The 14,506-nt window shown below is 41.8% G+C and overlaps 1 protein-coding gene across 5 annotated transcripts in view; it reads right to left on the bottom strand.

Moving 5' to 3' along the window:
* DIP2A (disco interacting protein 2 homolog A) overlaps positions 1–14,506 on the bottom strand; it is a 114,071-nt gene that overhangs the window by 53,023 nt on the left and 46,542 nt on the right. For 4 of the 5 annotated variants that reach the window (XM_018564622.1, XM_018564624.1, XM_018564623.1 and 1 more), the window contains exon 2: positions 5,153–5,224. In XM_018564622.1, coding sequence (XP_018420124.1) covers positions 5,153–5,224 — 72 coding nt within the window. Of the gene's footprint in view, positions 1–2,747; positions 2,763–5,152; positions 5,225–14,506 lie in introns of all 5 variants that reach the window. The other variant, XM_018564625.1, reaches the window with a different exon arrangement.

The raw sequence follows: 14,506 nt of genomic DNA, 5'->3' as shown, positions 1-14,506 counted from the left end.
CAGGGGGTGTGCCCCGATAAAAACTAAAAAATGGGGGGGGGGGTGGAGGGGGGATGTAGAGAGCAGAGTTGTAATATATACACATTGCTTGCACAGCGGCGGCCATTTCCATGAGGATATAAAGAGGAAAGTTAAACACAAAAATTAAGTTTGTGTTCATATACAGCAACTGCATAAGCCTGCTTCATGTAAATTGGGTGTACATTGCTAGCATCTGTTTTTTTTTTAAATATCTCTGCAAAAGGTGGAAATGGTCTTTAATCACCTGCATCATCTATTTCTAAAGCAGCCTGATGACAACTTCCTAACTTCACCCAGCTGCAAGTCATAATGAAGTTTTTATTTTAAAAGTTTCTACAGGGGTCATGTGACTGCTATCTATGTCTCTACTTCTTTGCAGACAAGGGTGGAGGGCAGATTGAGGTTGTAGCAGAATGTCACTTTTGCTGATGTAGCCACAGACTGGCTCACATGCAGACACTGACAGGGTGCTGCCTTCCATAGCAAGCATAGGCTGGGCAGGAATGCAGGACGTGCCAACAATGAGCCTACCCACAACAGCCGTAGTCTTGGTGTAGAAATGCCTATACAAGGGTGGGAACACCACCATACTAAAAGGAAGTGCAGCTGACCCTAAACAAACAGACACATGATATGCTATGCTGGTTTAAAGGCACTTGACTAGCTATGCATTCCTTTTGATTGTTTTAGGTTATATACAAGGTTATATGTTACTTTACAAAGAAAGCAGCATTGAGGCGAGTTGAAAAAACAGTGGCAAAAATTTGGCAAGAAGCTAAAACACCTTTGGGTGGACACTTTTTTGGGTGGAACACTCCCCTGGCTCCAAGTGTTTCTGTCCTAAATGGCTAATTTCACTGGCCCAAATATACCTTGGGTAGTTCCTGGCATTTTAATTTTTAGCAGTGAGCCAACGATGTCTGCTTTCCTCTTGATTTTTCCATACTGAGAAAAACAAGCTCTGCCTATCTGACTGAACTTCCAGTATGGAAGGGGAGAAAGTTCTGCTTAGTTTGGCTCTGACACTCTGGGCCAGGGATTAGAGCTCAGCAGGAATCACTCACTCAGCAAGTAAAACACCCAGAACTGCCTGGAAAACAAAACTGACCAGAACAGTAGACAATCGCAGTTTCGTTCTCAGCCATCTGATGGGTGAGCAAAATAATACATCTTCCTTTTCCATACATAATCGAAACTGCTCCAAATATACTGGAAATGTGCTTTGAAATTCATTGCAGTAAAAAAAAATCTAAAATTCCTTCATATAAGCCCAGAACAGACTAATGTTTGGTGCATCCCTATAGAGGGGTCCCCCCAGAAATGGAACTACTGATGATGCCCCTCAGTTTAAAAGGCATTACCTACAAAGACATTACTTGGAGTTCAGAAAAGATCTGACCTCATGTATTAAAAAATGCAAAATTAGGAGAATCAAAGGTCAAATACGCATTTACAATGCATATATATATATCAGTGCCTACCAGCCTATTGGTTTTAGTGACAATGATCCCCACAGGTGCAGGAAGTTATTTAGTCTTTTCCTACCAGTGAGGACTATTGCCATCAAGATTAAAAGGCTGATAGGCAACAACCAATCTTTTTACTGCAAGTGCGTATTTGATATTTCATTCTTCTAATTAAATACAAAGGACGTTGCACCCCTCTTGTTTATTTTGTTTAATTTATTGGTCACATACATTCAGCTGGCCCCTTCTGCTTTCTGGCCAACCTAAATACTTTACACCATGGATCCAACATTTTTGGTCTAGCCGACTCAACAGTAACACATATTAATGTGTTCTTCTTTCCAAAAGATACATGCTGAGGTACTAGGGCTGCAGCTAACTTATTTTCATAATCGATTAGTTGCCTGATTTGTTCAACTAATCGATTGGATGCATTAAAAAATATTCTCTCTCTCTGTCTCTCTCCTAATCGATAATGAGAATAGTTGCCAACTAATCTCATAATCTATTATCATCTATTTAATCGATTAGTTGTTGCAGCACTATGAGGTGCCGTGCTACCATCTATATGATTCAACAGAAATTAAGACTTGTCAATCCATACAATATATTATCTTTCTTTTCTAGCTTAGTTTTCATGCTCCTGTGCCTAATGTATTTTCATTTTCTAAACCAGTGGTACGGAACCTCCGGCTCACCAGGCGTGGTGAAACTACAAATCCCATGAGGCATTGCAAGATTCTCACAGCCACAGGCATGACTCCCAGAGACAGATGCATCATGGGATTTGTAGTTTGACCACAGCTGGAGGTCCCCCACCCCTGTTCTAAACAAATTAGTACACCCCTGTGCTTTAAAGACTGCTTTATCAAATTTTTCCCCAGCTTGCACAAGTCTGACCATTCTCATCTGGCTTCTCTTAATAACATTGTGTTTTTTCTCCTGCCAATCCTTTGAGGTTTTTTGACCATCATATGTAAACTCTATAATCTATAATGCGTGAAAATCTGCAGAGTTCAGCAGTCTGAGATTATTACAGTATCGGTATTACACAGCTTCCCCTTTCTAACTGTTGCCTAAACAAAAATTGATCCTCTTGAACCCCAGCCCGTTACTTGATTTCACCAGCCCTTGGAGCACTATTACTCCCAATGACACCAACAATGTGGCACTATTCCTTCCACCAACACCAGTGATGGAGTGCCAGTCCACCCACTGACACCAATGATGTGGTACTTCAGTCCTCTCAATGACACCAACAATGGGGCACTATTCCTTCCACTGAAACTAATGTTGGGGCAATATTCCTTCCACTGACAGCAACAATGGGGCACTATTTCCCCAACTGACTCAAATGATGGGACACTATTTCTCTAACTCAGGGGTGCCCATTAGGTAGATCGTGATCTACCAGTAGCTCTCAAAGCTGATGCTGGTAGATCATGAAGGGTGTGAATGGTGGCCCCTTTATTCCATTTTAAATATATTTATTTAGCTGTGCACACATGATTACCTATTAGCCTGAGTCTGCTGAGCCAAGCTCCCTGACACCTTTCTGGTGGATACTGGTGGTTGAAGTGCTATGTATTACCATCAAAGAATATTAGTTTACACAGCCTGTTGCACTGCACTGTTTGCAAAATACAGCAAGGTGAGGCAGGAGAGAGAGCAAGGCAAGACAGCCAGGAGGGCGAGGAGAGACAGCCAGGAGAGAGAGCAAGGAGAGACAGCCAGGAGAGAGAGCAAGGAGAGACAGCCAGGAGAGAGAGCAAGGAGAGACAGCCAGGAGTGAGAGAGCGAGGGAGGTTTTTTTTCATTGGTAGATCTCATGTAGCTCGTCATTTTGAAAAGTAGATCTTAACACAAAAATTGTGGGCACCCCTGATCTAACTGAAAGCAACTATTCCAACCGCTCACAACAACAATGGGGCACTTTTCCTCCAATTGATACAAACAATGGACCATTATTCCGCCCATTGAAACCTATCATGGGGCGTTATTTCTTCTCCCGCTTACCAGAGGCGCTAAGTCTTTTTGTTTTTAAACCCACTGCTCTCCAACCCTAGCACATTGTTTACTCCCAGGTCTAAAGAACAGTACACTAGTCCTTTGTTTAAAAAGTTTGAAGACCATGACAGCTTTATTGAGTTGCAGGCACACACACACACTTACCAAAAGTATTGGGACGCCTGCCTTTACACGCACATGAACTCTAGTCCGTAGGGTTCAATATTGAGTTGGCCCACCCTTTGCAGCTATAACAGCTTCAACTCTTCTGGGAAGGCGTCCACAAGGTTTAGGAGTGTGTCCACAGGAATGTTTGACCATTCTTCCAGAAGCGCATTTGTGAGGTCAGGTACTGATGTTGGACGAGAAGGCCTGGCTCGCAGTCTCCGCACCAATATTTAATCGAACTTAATAATCGGCTAACTAATCGATTTTGAAAATAATCGTTAGCTGCAGCTCTACATCAAATAGTCCAAAATGTTTTGGTACGCTGATGCTTTAAGAGTTCCCTTCACTGGAACTAAGGGGCCAAGCCCAACCCCTGAGAAACAACCCCAGACCATAATCCCCCCTCCACCAAACTTTATACTTGACACAATACAGTCAGGCAAGTACCATTTTCCTGGCAACCGCCAAACCCAGACACATCCATCCGATTGCCAGACAGAGAAGCGTGATTGGTCACTCCAGAGAACACGTCTCCACTTCTCTAGAGTCCAGTGGCGGCGCGCTTTACACCACTGCATCCGACGCTTTGCGTTGCACTTGGTGATGTAAGGCCTGGATGTAACTGCTCAGCCATGGAAACCCATTCCATGAAGCTCTCTACGCACTGTTGTTGTGCCAATCTGAAGGCCACACAAAGTTTGGAGGTGTGTAGCTATTGACTCTGTAGACAGTTGGTGACTTCTGCGCACTGTGCACTTCAGCATGCTCTGACCCCGCTCTGTCATTTTACGTGGTCAGCAACTGGCTGAGTTGCTGTTGTTCCCAGTTGCTTCCACTTTGTTATATTACCACTAACAGTTGACCGCAGAATATTTAGTAGCAAAGAAATTTCACAGAACACTTGAATCCAATGATTTACATATACATACATACATACACACACACGGTCTCCCACTAGGGAGAGTCACACTCTAATTGTCCAGATGACCACTGTTACCATGACTGAAGATCAGGGAAAATCCAAGATTAGTTGTCACAAGAACAGGACTTGAGGGGAAATCATCTAATGGGATCACATGTTTCTGCGACACCTGTCTAAGAAGGGATTAACCTCACTTTGGAGAGATTTCCTATACAATTTTATTGGTACACAGATGACAAAAAATATAAACATCACAGGTTTTAACCATTCCCTATTCTATCACTAACATTTTGGCTTTAGATACTTTGATTAATCTTCACACTATGAAAATCGTAGCATTAGTTCTTCATGTTGAAGTATGATATCATGAAGATTTGAAAACAAGGTGCACCAAAGACAGTACTTGCAACAGAAAAGCAAACTATTTTCCTTCAGAATACTTTATATTAGTTTTTTGGCCACTTCACACCAGACCAACACTTGTCCAGCTAGTAACACATTCTGCATCATTCTACCAACACATCCTGTCAAATGACCAACCACATATGAATGAGCTTTAATAGCATACCTTGAATGAGTGGGATGAAGCGAGCCAGAAGCTTGGCCCTCTTCTTCTCATAACCTTTCTGAGTTATGTCTCCTGAAAAAAAAAGAGGACACAAAGTAAATGTTAAATGTATTACGCCTGTTGTGCCATGAGGATGAGAAACAAGTTCATTTAAAGCAGTAAACATGAAACCATTTCACATCTCATCAGCTGCAGTCTCGTATGCCAGCTCAAGCTGTGAACACATAAGAGGATTACACCAATTTCATGCTCAGGATAGCAGTCCATTTACCCTGCACAAGGAGAGAGAGGAGCAATGGCTGGTCTGTATTAGAAGAACTCCTGCACAGCGGCAAAGTACAGGCCTCTTGTATTTAGATAATATTTGTTTAGCCCGGACTTCTGCTTCAAGGCCCAGTTCCAGGCAAACAATGTTTTGACTTGGGTACAGTGGGGACCAGTCCCGTCATATTTTTTATTTCTGTGACCCCATTTGGGAGATTTCTCATCACTTCCTGTCCGTGTGATGCTGGGTGGCGCAGGAGGGAGAGGAAGCCATGGACAGCAATAAATACATTGTAATAAGTGTCCCTATTCGAGAGGTTTTCCATCACTCCCTTTCAGGAAATCTCCCCAATAAGTTCTCAAGTGGCAATAAAAACCTGACAAAGGCTCTACTCTTCCCTGCTACAACGTAACATGTCTGGATTGTAGTTTAACTTTAAAGCACAACTCTAACTTTGTTTGATAAAGTCCACTAATCCACCCCAGTCCTCCTGAGCTAAACTGCACTAACAACCCACCTCAGTCCAGCCTCTTAACTCTATATCAGACCTGCAGTGGTCTTTGTCTGAAATTCACCAAGGCATCGGTCCTGCATGCTCATTAAACTCCCACAGGTAAGTATGGATGCAGCTATAGCGTCCTAGCATGTCCCCATACAAATGAAAAAGGGTGCTTCCAGCTCTAAAAAACCCAGGGTAGGCTAAACATTGGAGCAGACTGTGGTTCTGCTACAGAGGTAAAGAAGACTCTTATCATTCCGAAGTCACTTCTCTGACCACATGTTTTTTTATACTCTGTGAGACATTGGTGTGTGTGTGTGTGTGCGTGTGTGTGTATGTATGAATGAATGAATGTATGTGTGTGTGTGTATGTGTGTGTGTATGTATGTATGTATGTATGTATGTATGTATGTATGTATGTATGTATGTGTGTGTGTGTTGTGTGGGGGGGTGCATAAGGCGTCATTAAAAAATAATTGTATCAGGACTGAATTGAGATTACACACTCTACAAACTATGGGGAGCTATGGTGAAGTTTTATAAAAGCTAGGAGGAAAAGATTAGGTGTTAGAATATTACTGGTATATTAAGAATCAGGGATTGATCCATTCAAATGTGGTGAACCTACATATTTAGACCTATGAAGGAAGGAAGGAAGGAAGGAAGGAAGGAAGGAAGGAAGGAAGGAAGGAAGGAAGGAAGGAAGGAAGGAAGGAAGGAAGGAAGGAAGGAAGGAAGGAAGGAAGGAAGGAAGGAAGGAAGGAAGGAAGGAAGGAAGGAAGGAAGGAAGGAAGGAAGGAAGGAAGGAAGGAAGGAAGGAAGGAAGGAAGGAAGGAAGGAGGGAAGGAAGGAAGGAAGGGAAGGAAGGAAGGGAGGGAAGGAAGGAAGGGAGGGAAGGGAGGGAAGGCACATGAGTGCTGGCTTATCTTAGAAGAAATCAATTGGCTGTGTGATCCATTCACCTATGGAGTACGATCAGCCAAGAGATAGACCATTCTTTTATGTAAGTTCCTTGCATCCCCTGCAGGTTAGACTAGGGGTGCAATTCAGTAGTTGGAACCCCAAGTAGAATTTCACAATCAAAGCATTCAATATGCAAATTAAAACCAGAAAACAGTGGCTAAAGGTGGTGAGATGTAGACAGATCAGAAGAGTGATTAGCTACTGTGACAGCACAAAAATCCCATCAAAAGGCTATAAGTTCATACCAGACAGTGAGACGGTGACTGTTAAGACAGCAGAAATCTGACTGTCACAGGCTGACCCCATGGGAAGTAAATGTAATGCACTGACAATCTCTTTATTACAAGGCAGCTTATCTCCTGATACCCTGCATAGGGGTGAACAGGCAGCATAAAACTCAAATAAGCCCTGTAATAGGATTCCAAGACTATGCTTCAAACAGTAAACCAGCAGCTGTTCCCGGACAACGTCCTGTGGATAGACGGAGCATGCTTCAAACTTTCACGTAAGAACTGTGCCAGGCGAGATGCTGAATCACTGCGCCAGTACAAACATAAGTCTGTCAGTAAAACAGGCAAGCTCCCAACCTGTACTGTGCCAAAACACATATCAAACGCTACAAGTGCATTAGGCCATATGGTATAGCCGCTTTGGCACATACTTCCCAAGTATACATAGCCTGAGCAGACCTTAATTATTGGCACAATACTGTTCTTGAGATACATGGGTGCCAGTTTACATGAACAAACAGGCAGATGCTGTATGTGCTACACACAAAAAAAACAACCAAATGGGATTATTCTGCTCTTTCTTCTGGTAACTGGATTATACTTCCAAAAACAAAATAAACTCACAATTTACAGTATAAACTTCATTTACCTTTCTCACCAAAAGGATAAAACCATCTTTGTTAGGGCATCATTCAGGGCCAGCAACTATTTACTGGACTGAGATGCTGGTCCAGATATGACCGTCATGTAAAACTCGGCATCAGAATGACGATGTCAGCTCAGCCTAGACAAAGTCACTTGCCAGGGAAAGCTTTGGTTCCTCTGCTAAAATAAAACTGTAACAGGAAATCCTCTATGTGGGTCATCCACTTCCCATAACTCCCTTTGAAACCAATGCCATCCTACTGCAGCTCCCAAGACTTTGTAGGACTAGAGTATCTCTCTCTTTAGATTTAACAATACAGCCCGGAAGAAAACCAGGGAGCTCTGGGAGGTCGGAACCCTTAGGGCCAGCACACACCATATGCAGTTGTGATGCAGTCCGTTCAGTTTGACTGCAGCAGCCAAAATACATCACAATGCTTTTCTATGGGCTTTCTTGTGCTCAATTCACACCAGTGCAGTCCGTTCAGATGCAGTCAGAAAAAGTACTGCTTGTCCTATTTTAGCTGCATCTAACTGCACCGGAACGCATCAAAACGCATGCAAACGGAACGCATTTGGGGAAAAAACAGAATTGATTGTGGCATCATCCAGAGGGGAAAAACGCATCTGAACGCATCAAAACACATCACAAATGCGTCAAAAGCATAAAAACGAATTGCAATGCAACTGCGCAGACGCACGCAGTTGTGATGCAGTTTCTGGTGTGAACTAACCCTAAGGCCTTGTTCACACCAAAATGCAGAGCAGATCTGCATGAGTTTCTGCACACACAGTGCAGTGGGTTGTGCCGCGTTTTTGCCTCTTTTTTGATGCGTTCCGGGCCGTTTTTGGTAAAAAAATATTTTTAGTTTAAAATGGGCTTTCAGTGCGTTCCAGGCATTTTTGATGCGTTTGCATGCGCTCCAGAGCAGGCAAAATAGGGCCTGCTGCAGTTTTTTTTACCTGCTCTGGAACGGAACGCTGCAATGTGAACTGGAGCTAAAAATACCATTGGAATACATTGGACACAGTTTTGCTCCGGGTCTGTAACTGCTCTGCTCCTGGAACGCGCTTGGTGGGAACAAGGCCTTAATGTTATTACACAGAGAGGGTAAGAACGGCCTGTGAATTTTTTACTTTTACATTGAAGTGCTTCTATTGTACGGCATGGCCGAATCCGAACCGGACAAATTGGATTACATGTTATGTAACTGCACCTACATTATGTAATCTGCCCCAATACTATTGAATGACAAATTCAAGGATAACTACACCCATAAAATATTTTTGTTGAACAGTCATATTATCTGCTGCTATAAAACCAGTCAGCCATTGATATCATGACTTCTGGGCTGTGGTTCTGTTCTCCCAACAGCCATGTAACCTAGTAGTGAGCTTGGGATATTGGGATGTGGAGTCTGTTAAAGCACACCTTTACCCCCTTTTACTAAAAATCTCATCAGTAGTCAGCTCTGCATGCGGATATGAAATTATTTAACTAATCAATGTAAGACACACATTTTTCTTTTATGTACAATTACTTTTTTTGCACTTCCTGGTCCTCTTGGGCATTAGTAATGTGACTGTGCCTAAGTGATGCATCCTGGGAGGGTTACATCAGCAGTGCATTGCTGGGAAATGTAATCTGCAATCTAACGATATCTCAGGGAAAAGCATTTTTTCCCTTCAGATGATGTGCATGGTCACATGTCCTAGTCACATGTGCCAGAGTTCCAGGAAGTAAAGGGAGATACATTAATCTGCCCTTAGTTAAAAAAAAAAAGAAGAATGGCCACCGCGAGAAGACTGGGGAAGAAACGAAAAACAAGGCATGCAAAGAATAAAAAGCCGGCAATTATCTAGAGGTATGCGTTTGTAGATTGTCATTACTAAACATTTGGAAAGGTGGCTATTGTCGTTTTCAAGATAAGGGTAAAGTTCCTCTTTAAGCCCTGGTTCAATCCTAGGAGTTTTTGAGCAGTTGGAAAAGCGCTCTTAACTGCCCAACACAAGAAATCCCATGATTTTCAATAGCCCTGGTTCACACATGAGCAGAAAAACGCCAAACGCCTGAAAGATACCGGAGCTTCTGTGGGCAGTTAAAAGCCCCACAGACTTCATTGGAAGTGACCAAAAACTTGCAACAGAAGCATGCTGCACATTTTTGTGATAGTTTTTGCACATGTTCTTCCAATGCCAACAATGATTTATATGCTGCCAATCAAACCGCACATCTTCATGTATGCTTGTCAAAAAGCGTATACAAATGTGCATAATGCGCCAAAACAGGCAAATAACCGCATGCAGTTAACGCATAGGTGAGAACGCCTAGGTGTGAACCCATCCTAAGTGGCAGCTGGTAGTGAATATACTGGCAGAAATTTTGCCTCACCATACCTCAAGTGCATACTAAGGCACAGCAGGAGGTGAAGAACTGAGCTGAGGCTGCATTTCTAAAGGATCGGGATGCCACAGGCTGGCCAATACCAAACTGCAGCAAGTTATTTTCCTGTGATTATACTTTTGCAATATTACTTTCAAATGTTTAATCCACCTAAAAGTATTTTACAGCTAGAAATATCCTTTAAGTCAGTATAAATGTGATGGTTTTGCTGGTATAAATCATAATAAAAGGGCAGCTTCAGGGAAACAATAGGAGGTTCTCTCTTCTGCACCATGAAAGCTGTGCTGTTCATCACCATGATCTATGGAGGGGGTGAGCGCAACTAACATTTGTCAGGATGTCAGCTTCTATTCTCTCCTATTACAAGACAACTAAGAAAAAGTATTTACTGGCTGTAAGTTAGGGATCTCAGCAGTGTTTCATTTGAACAATACCCTTATTTCAGTTTGCAGTATTTGTTAAGTACTATAATAAAAATATTAAGGGCAAAAAGAAAAAAAAAAGCCAGATCAAAACAATTCATCAGTCACACATTCTAGTTCACATCTCATTTATTCAAATAGGGCTTCCGACCCTTATAAGATATACTAACTTTAGTTGACTCTGTGACATCACATTTGGTACATTCTTGTGGAATTTGTCATACAATTAAATGTTACATTCTTTAAAATCTCAGCTATTTCCTCCAGACACACCCATTATAAATGACTGGATTGTGGTTCTGTGATACAAGGAAGCTCTGAGCATATATTGGGGGAAGGGGGGTTCATGCAACGAGTCCAGTCTGTAATGACAATGTGACCAAAGGAGGGGTCTGAACATTAACTGATGCTGGAAACAAGAATAAGTACACAGCAGTCAATGGGGAGAGGAGATTTGAAATGCAAGATGCCGTGGAGGGAAAAAGATCAGACAAAATTAAAGGGATCCACATAAAACAACACAGACAGTACCTATGAAGTAACAAATACATATATGAAATGAGTTGTTGAATTAAAAACAAACCACATCAAGGCAGAGCAGCAATCAATCATGAGGCGCACAAAGTAATATCCCACAGCAATCCAATGTCATCGTTCCCAAGACAAAAATAAAATAAAAATTCTGATTGATTGCTACTTGTTAGAGTCCTTTTCTTTTTGCACCCATTACCTACTAAAATAAAATTGTGCATTTTGTACTTCATTGCATTAAAAAAAAACAAAAAAAAACAAGGATCTGGAAATGTAACTGCAAACAATGAAACATGTGCACAAATTTTAACACAAAGAAAATAAAAACATTGAATACAATTATTTAAAAAACAAGGTACCGATTGATGATTTACTAATTATTGTTGTCACCTCTTGATTTTGTTTACTGTGTGCATGTGCAATAAAATATCTAATGTACATAGTCACCAATAAAAGTGAATTTCTGGATTTTATTTGTTCAGAGCATGTTTATTTCCAAAGATCTGTGTAGAAGCTTATTGTAATGCTGCCATTCTGTCTTTTGTCTCCAAACAACCAATGATATAACCAAGAGGCCAACACCTAAATAAGGTGCTTTTATGAAAGGAGGATCAAAGGCTACATTTTAACAACCTCAAATTATTCAGAGATTCCAGAACCGTAAAAAGTAACAACACATCAATTAGCAACAATATAAATACAAACCGCTAAATAAAACCTTCCACTTCACCATGTCATGTGACATCTAGAGCTCATGATATCAGACAAGAGCAACCATGTCATCACCCACAAAGGCCATGGTCATGTTTAAGTCCCTAATCCCGCTCATCTGTAACAGAAGGGTCCAAAAAGTCTGACATATGGCTTTCCAGTACTGTCTGCAAGATTAACACAGGCTTTCAATAATATACAAGTATTAGTTATTCACACGTTCCCCATTAAGCACAATTGCATTCTCTAATCTAGAGATAAAACAGGTAAGGATGAATTAGGCCTAATAAAAGCTGCACTCCTTGTGGATCCTTGAACATGACCAGTTCTCTGGATATGAACTATACTTACATCCACGGTGTCTTATAAGAAGAAGCAGAACACCTGACCTCCTGTCAGTGGGCACTGTACCTACAGACATCCGACAATCCAGCCAAATGACAAAAAAAACTGAACTCCAGATCAAGAGACTGCTCAGAGCTATGAGTTCAATCTGACCATCAACCATCAGGAAGCATCCAAATTCACAATGATCAGCAAAGCCCTGCAAGCTCTGAATGCTGTCCTCATTGCACTGATCACATCCCTTTGTTCCCCCTTTGAATAGAATAGCAAGGCAGAATCTCTCCACCCCATGCAAGGAGATTAACCCATCATTTGCATTACCCCTGGTCCCTCCACTCTGTAACTGTCCCACAAGTATATTAGACAGGAAGGGAAAACAGCTGCTCCCCCTGGATGAAGGCAGGCAGTAGAGCTGGGGAAAAGAATGACTTAATATGAAGACAGACTATGCAAGCTACAGACAACCAAACCATTGTAACCACTCACATCAAGTTAAGTGCATCCATGTTCGTAAATGGGTTAATAATGTTGACAGGTCCACTTCTATTTACCAGAATGGTAATAGTATAGATGACTGTAAGGAGGATGATTATACATAGCTTGGGGAATTTTCCTACACTGCAAAACCACATCAGTGACTTATCCTGGGGACATAACTAACCCTTGCAGCACAATGACTACAGCTTTTGCTATCTATTCATTCACAGGCATGTCTTTAAGTGAATAAGCAGGCATCCACAAAACATGGGATACCACTGCCATTCATGGGAAAAGGCAGAATCTATCCATCTGACCGGACATTAACTGGCCTAAAACACAAAACACCAGCACAGCAATCGGGATATCTTGCCTCCCCCACCATGTGCCCAGAGGTGTCGAGCTGAACAAAAGCCCACTGTCATGAGTCAAAGGTCCAAACAACTAGGGGAGAGCTCTGCTGCATATTTCCACATACTACTTAACCAGTCACTCCATACACAAAGAGCTGCGGACTCCAAGGCCAGCCATCCTTTTCTTGCTTTCAAAGATCAATAGGCAACTTTAATAAAATCACCCCAGCATGCTTTCCTCAACATTTCATTAGGCACAGGCAAACCTGGATAAAAACATCTCATTACAGAAGAACATTGACCTGATGTTCATTAATTGTATAGTTTTTATCTTCTTAATGACGATGAGTCACAATTACTAAACACAACCATAGGACATTTTTTGTTTTCCTTTCCTTGAAAAGTAGCCAATATACAGTCAATGACCTGACATACTGGAGAAATGCTGTGTCTGTCCCCTTCTACTACATCATTCTGGAAGCTCTGCTCACCTAAAACAGAAAAGTCCCTACTGCATCACATGTTCATTTTTCCCCGGTCCATATCCTCTTGTGTTAAAGCAGAAGTGGTTAAACAGGTCCTATTTCTTTCCCATCCACAACTGTATGATGGTAAGAAGTGGGGATGCACCGATACTAGTATCAGTGCCGATACCGAGCATTTGGGCAAGTACTTGTACTCGCCCAAATATTCCGATACCTTTCCCGGTACTGGAACTTCCAGTCAGAGGGAGTTTCACAGTGCCACAAGGGAACATGGAGACGGGAAGCTGGCTCCATGCTGTTTGGCCGGCTCAATGTTGAATGGCCAGGAAGCCGGCTTCTCAGCCAGTGTTGGACGGCCAAACAGATCTGACAATATGGTGACACGACTGCCACCCTGCAGACAAATCATTCCCCTCACATAGATCCTTAGCAGCAGTCATTACCGTACCAGTCCCTCGGCCAGATGGGCAGCCTCCGCTCTCCAGGCTCTACCGGATCTGCCCATGTCTCCTGTGTGCACAGCGCCCGCGTGATCGGCCCTCAGCCTGCTACTGCGCATGCACAGACTGCCCAGCGCTCTCATTCAGAAATCCTATGCAATTGTTTTCTTCATTGATTGACTATTTTTTCGATTAAATCAGATTTAAAAAAATTCCATCTTTTATTTAAAATAAAATGCACAAATGCAGTGTAACAAACAAAGTTTAAATTGCACTTATTTTTTGCAATCGCACCGCACATTTCAGTGCAGTCAATCACATTGTGGGAGGGAGGCGCATTTGAGGTGCCACTGAAATGAATGGCACTGCAATGCAAATCCTGCATCAGAATTTGTCAGGAACCAGAAATTACTTTTCCCACCTTTTTTAATAACCGTTTCTATTATATTAGACATTTTAATTAGTTTCATGGATTTAAAAAATTCTAAATTAAAAAAACTACAAGCCAATATAATAAAATAAATCAAAACTTTTTTAAAAAGCACACCAAAATTTGTCAAAAAATAAATAAATAATATTATATA

This window comes from Nanorana parkeri, unplaced genomic scaffold (genome assembly GCF_000935625.1).
Source record: "Nanorana parkeri isolate BGI_ZX_2015 unplaced genomic scaffold, ASM93562v1 scaffold765, whole genome shotgun sequence".
Classification (NCBI taxonomy): Eukaryota; Metazoa; Chordata; class Amphibia; order Anura; family Dicroglossidae; genus Nanorana; species Nanorana parkeri.
The sequence above is the reverse complement of the archived record's forward strand: the minus strand, read 5'-3'. Positions and strand labels throughout refer to the sequence as shown.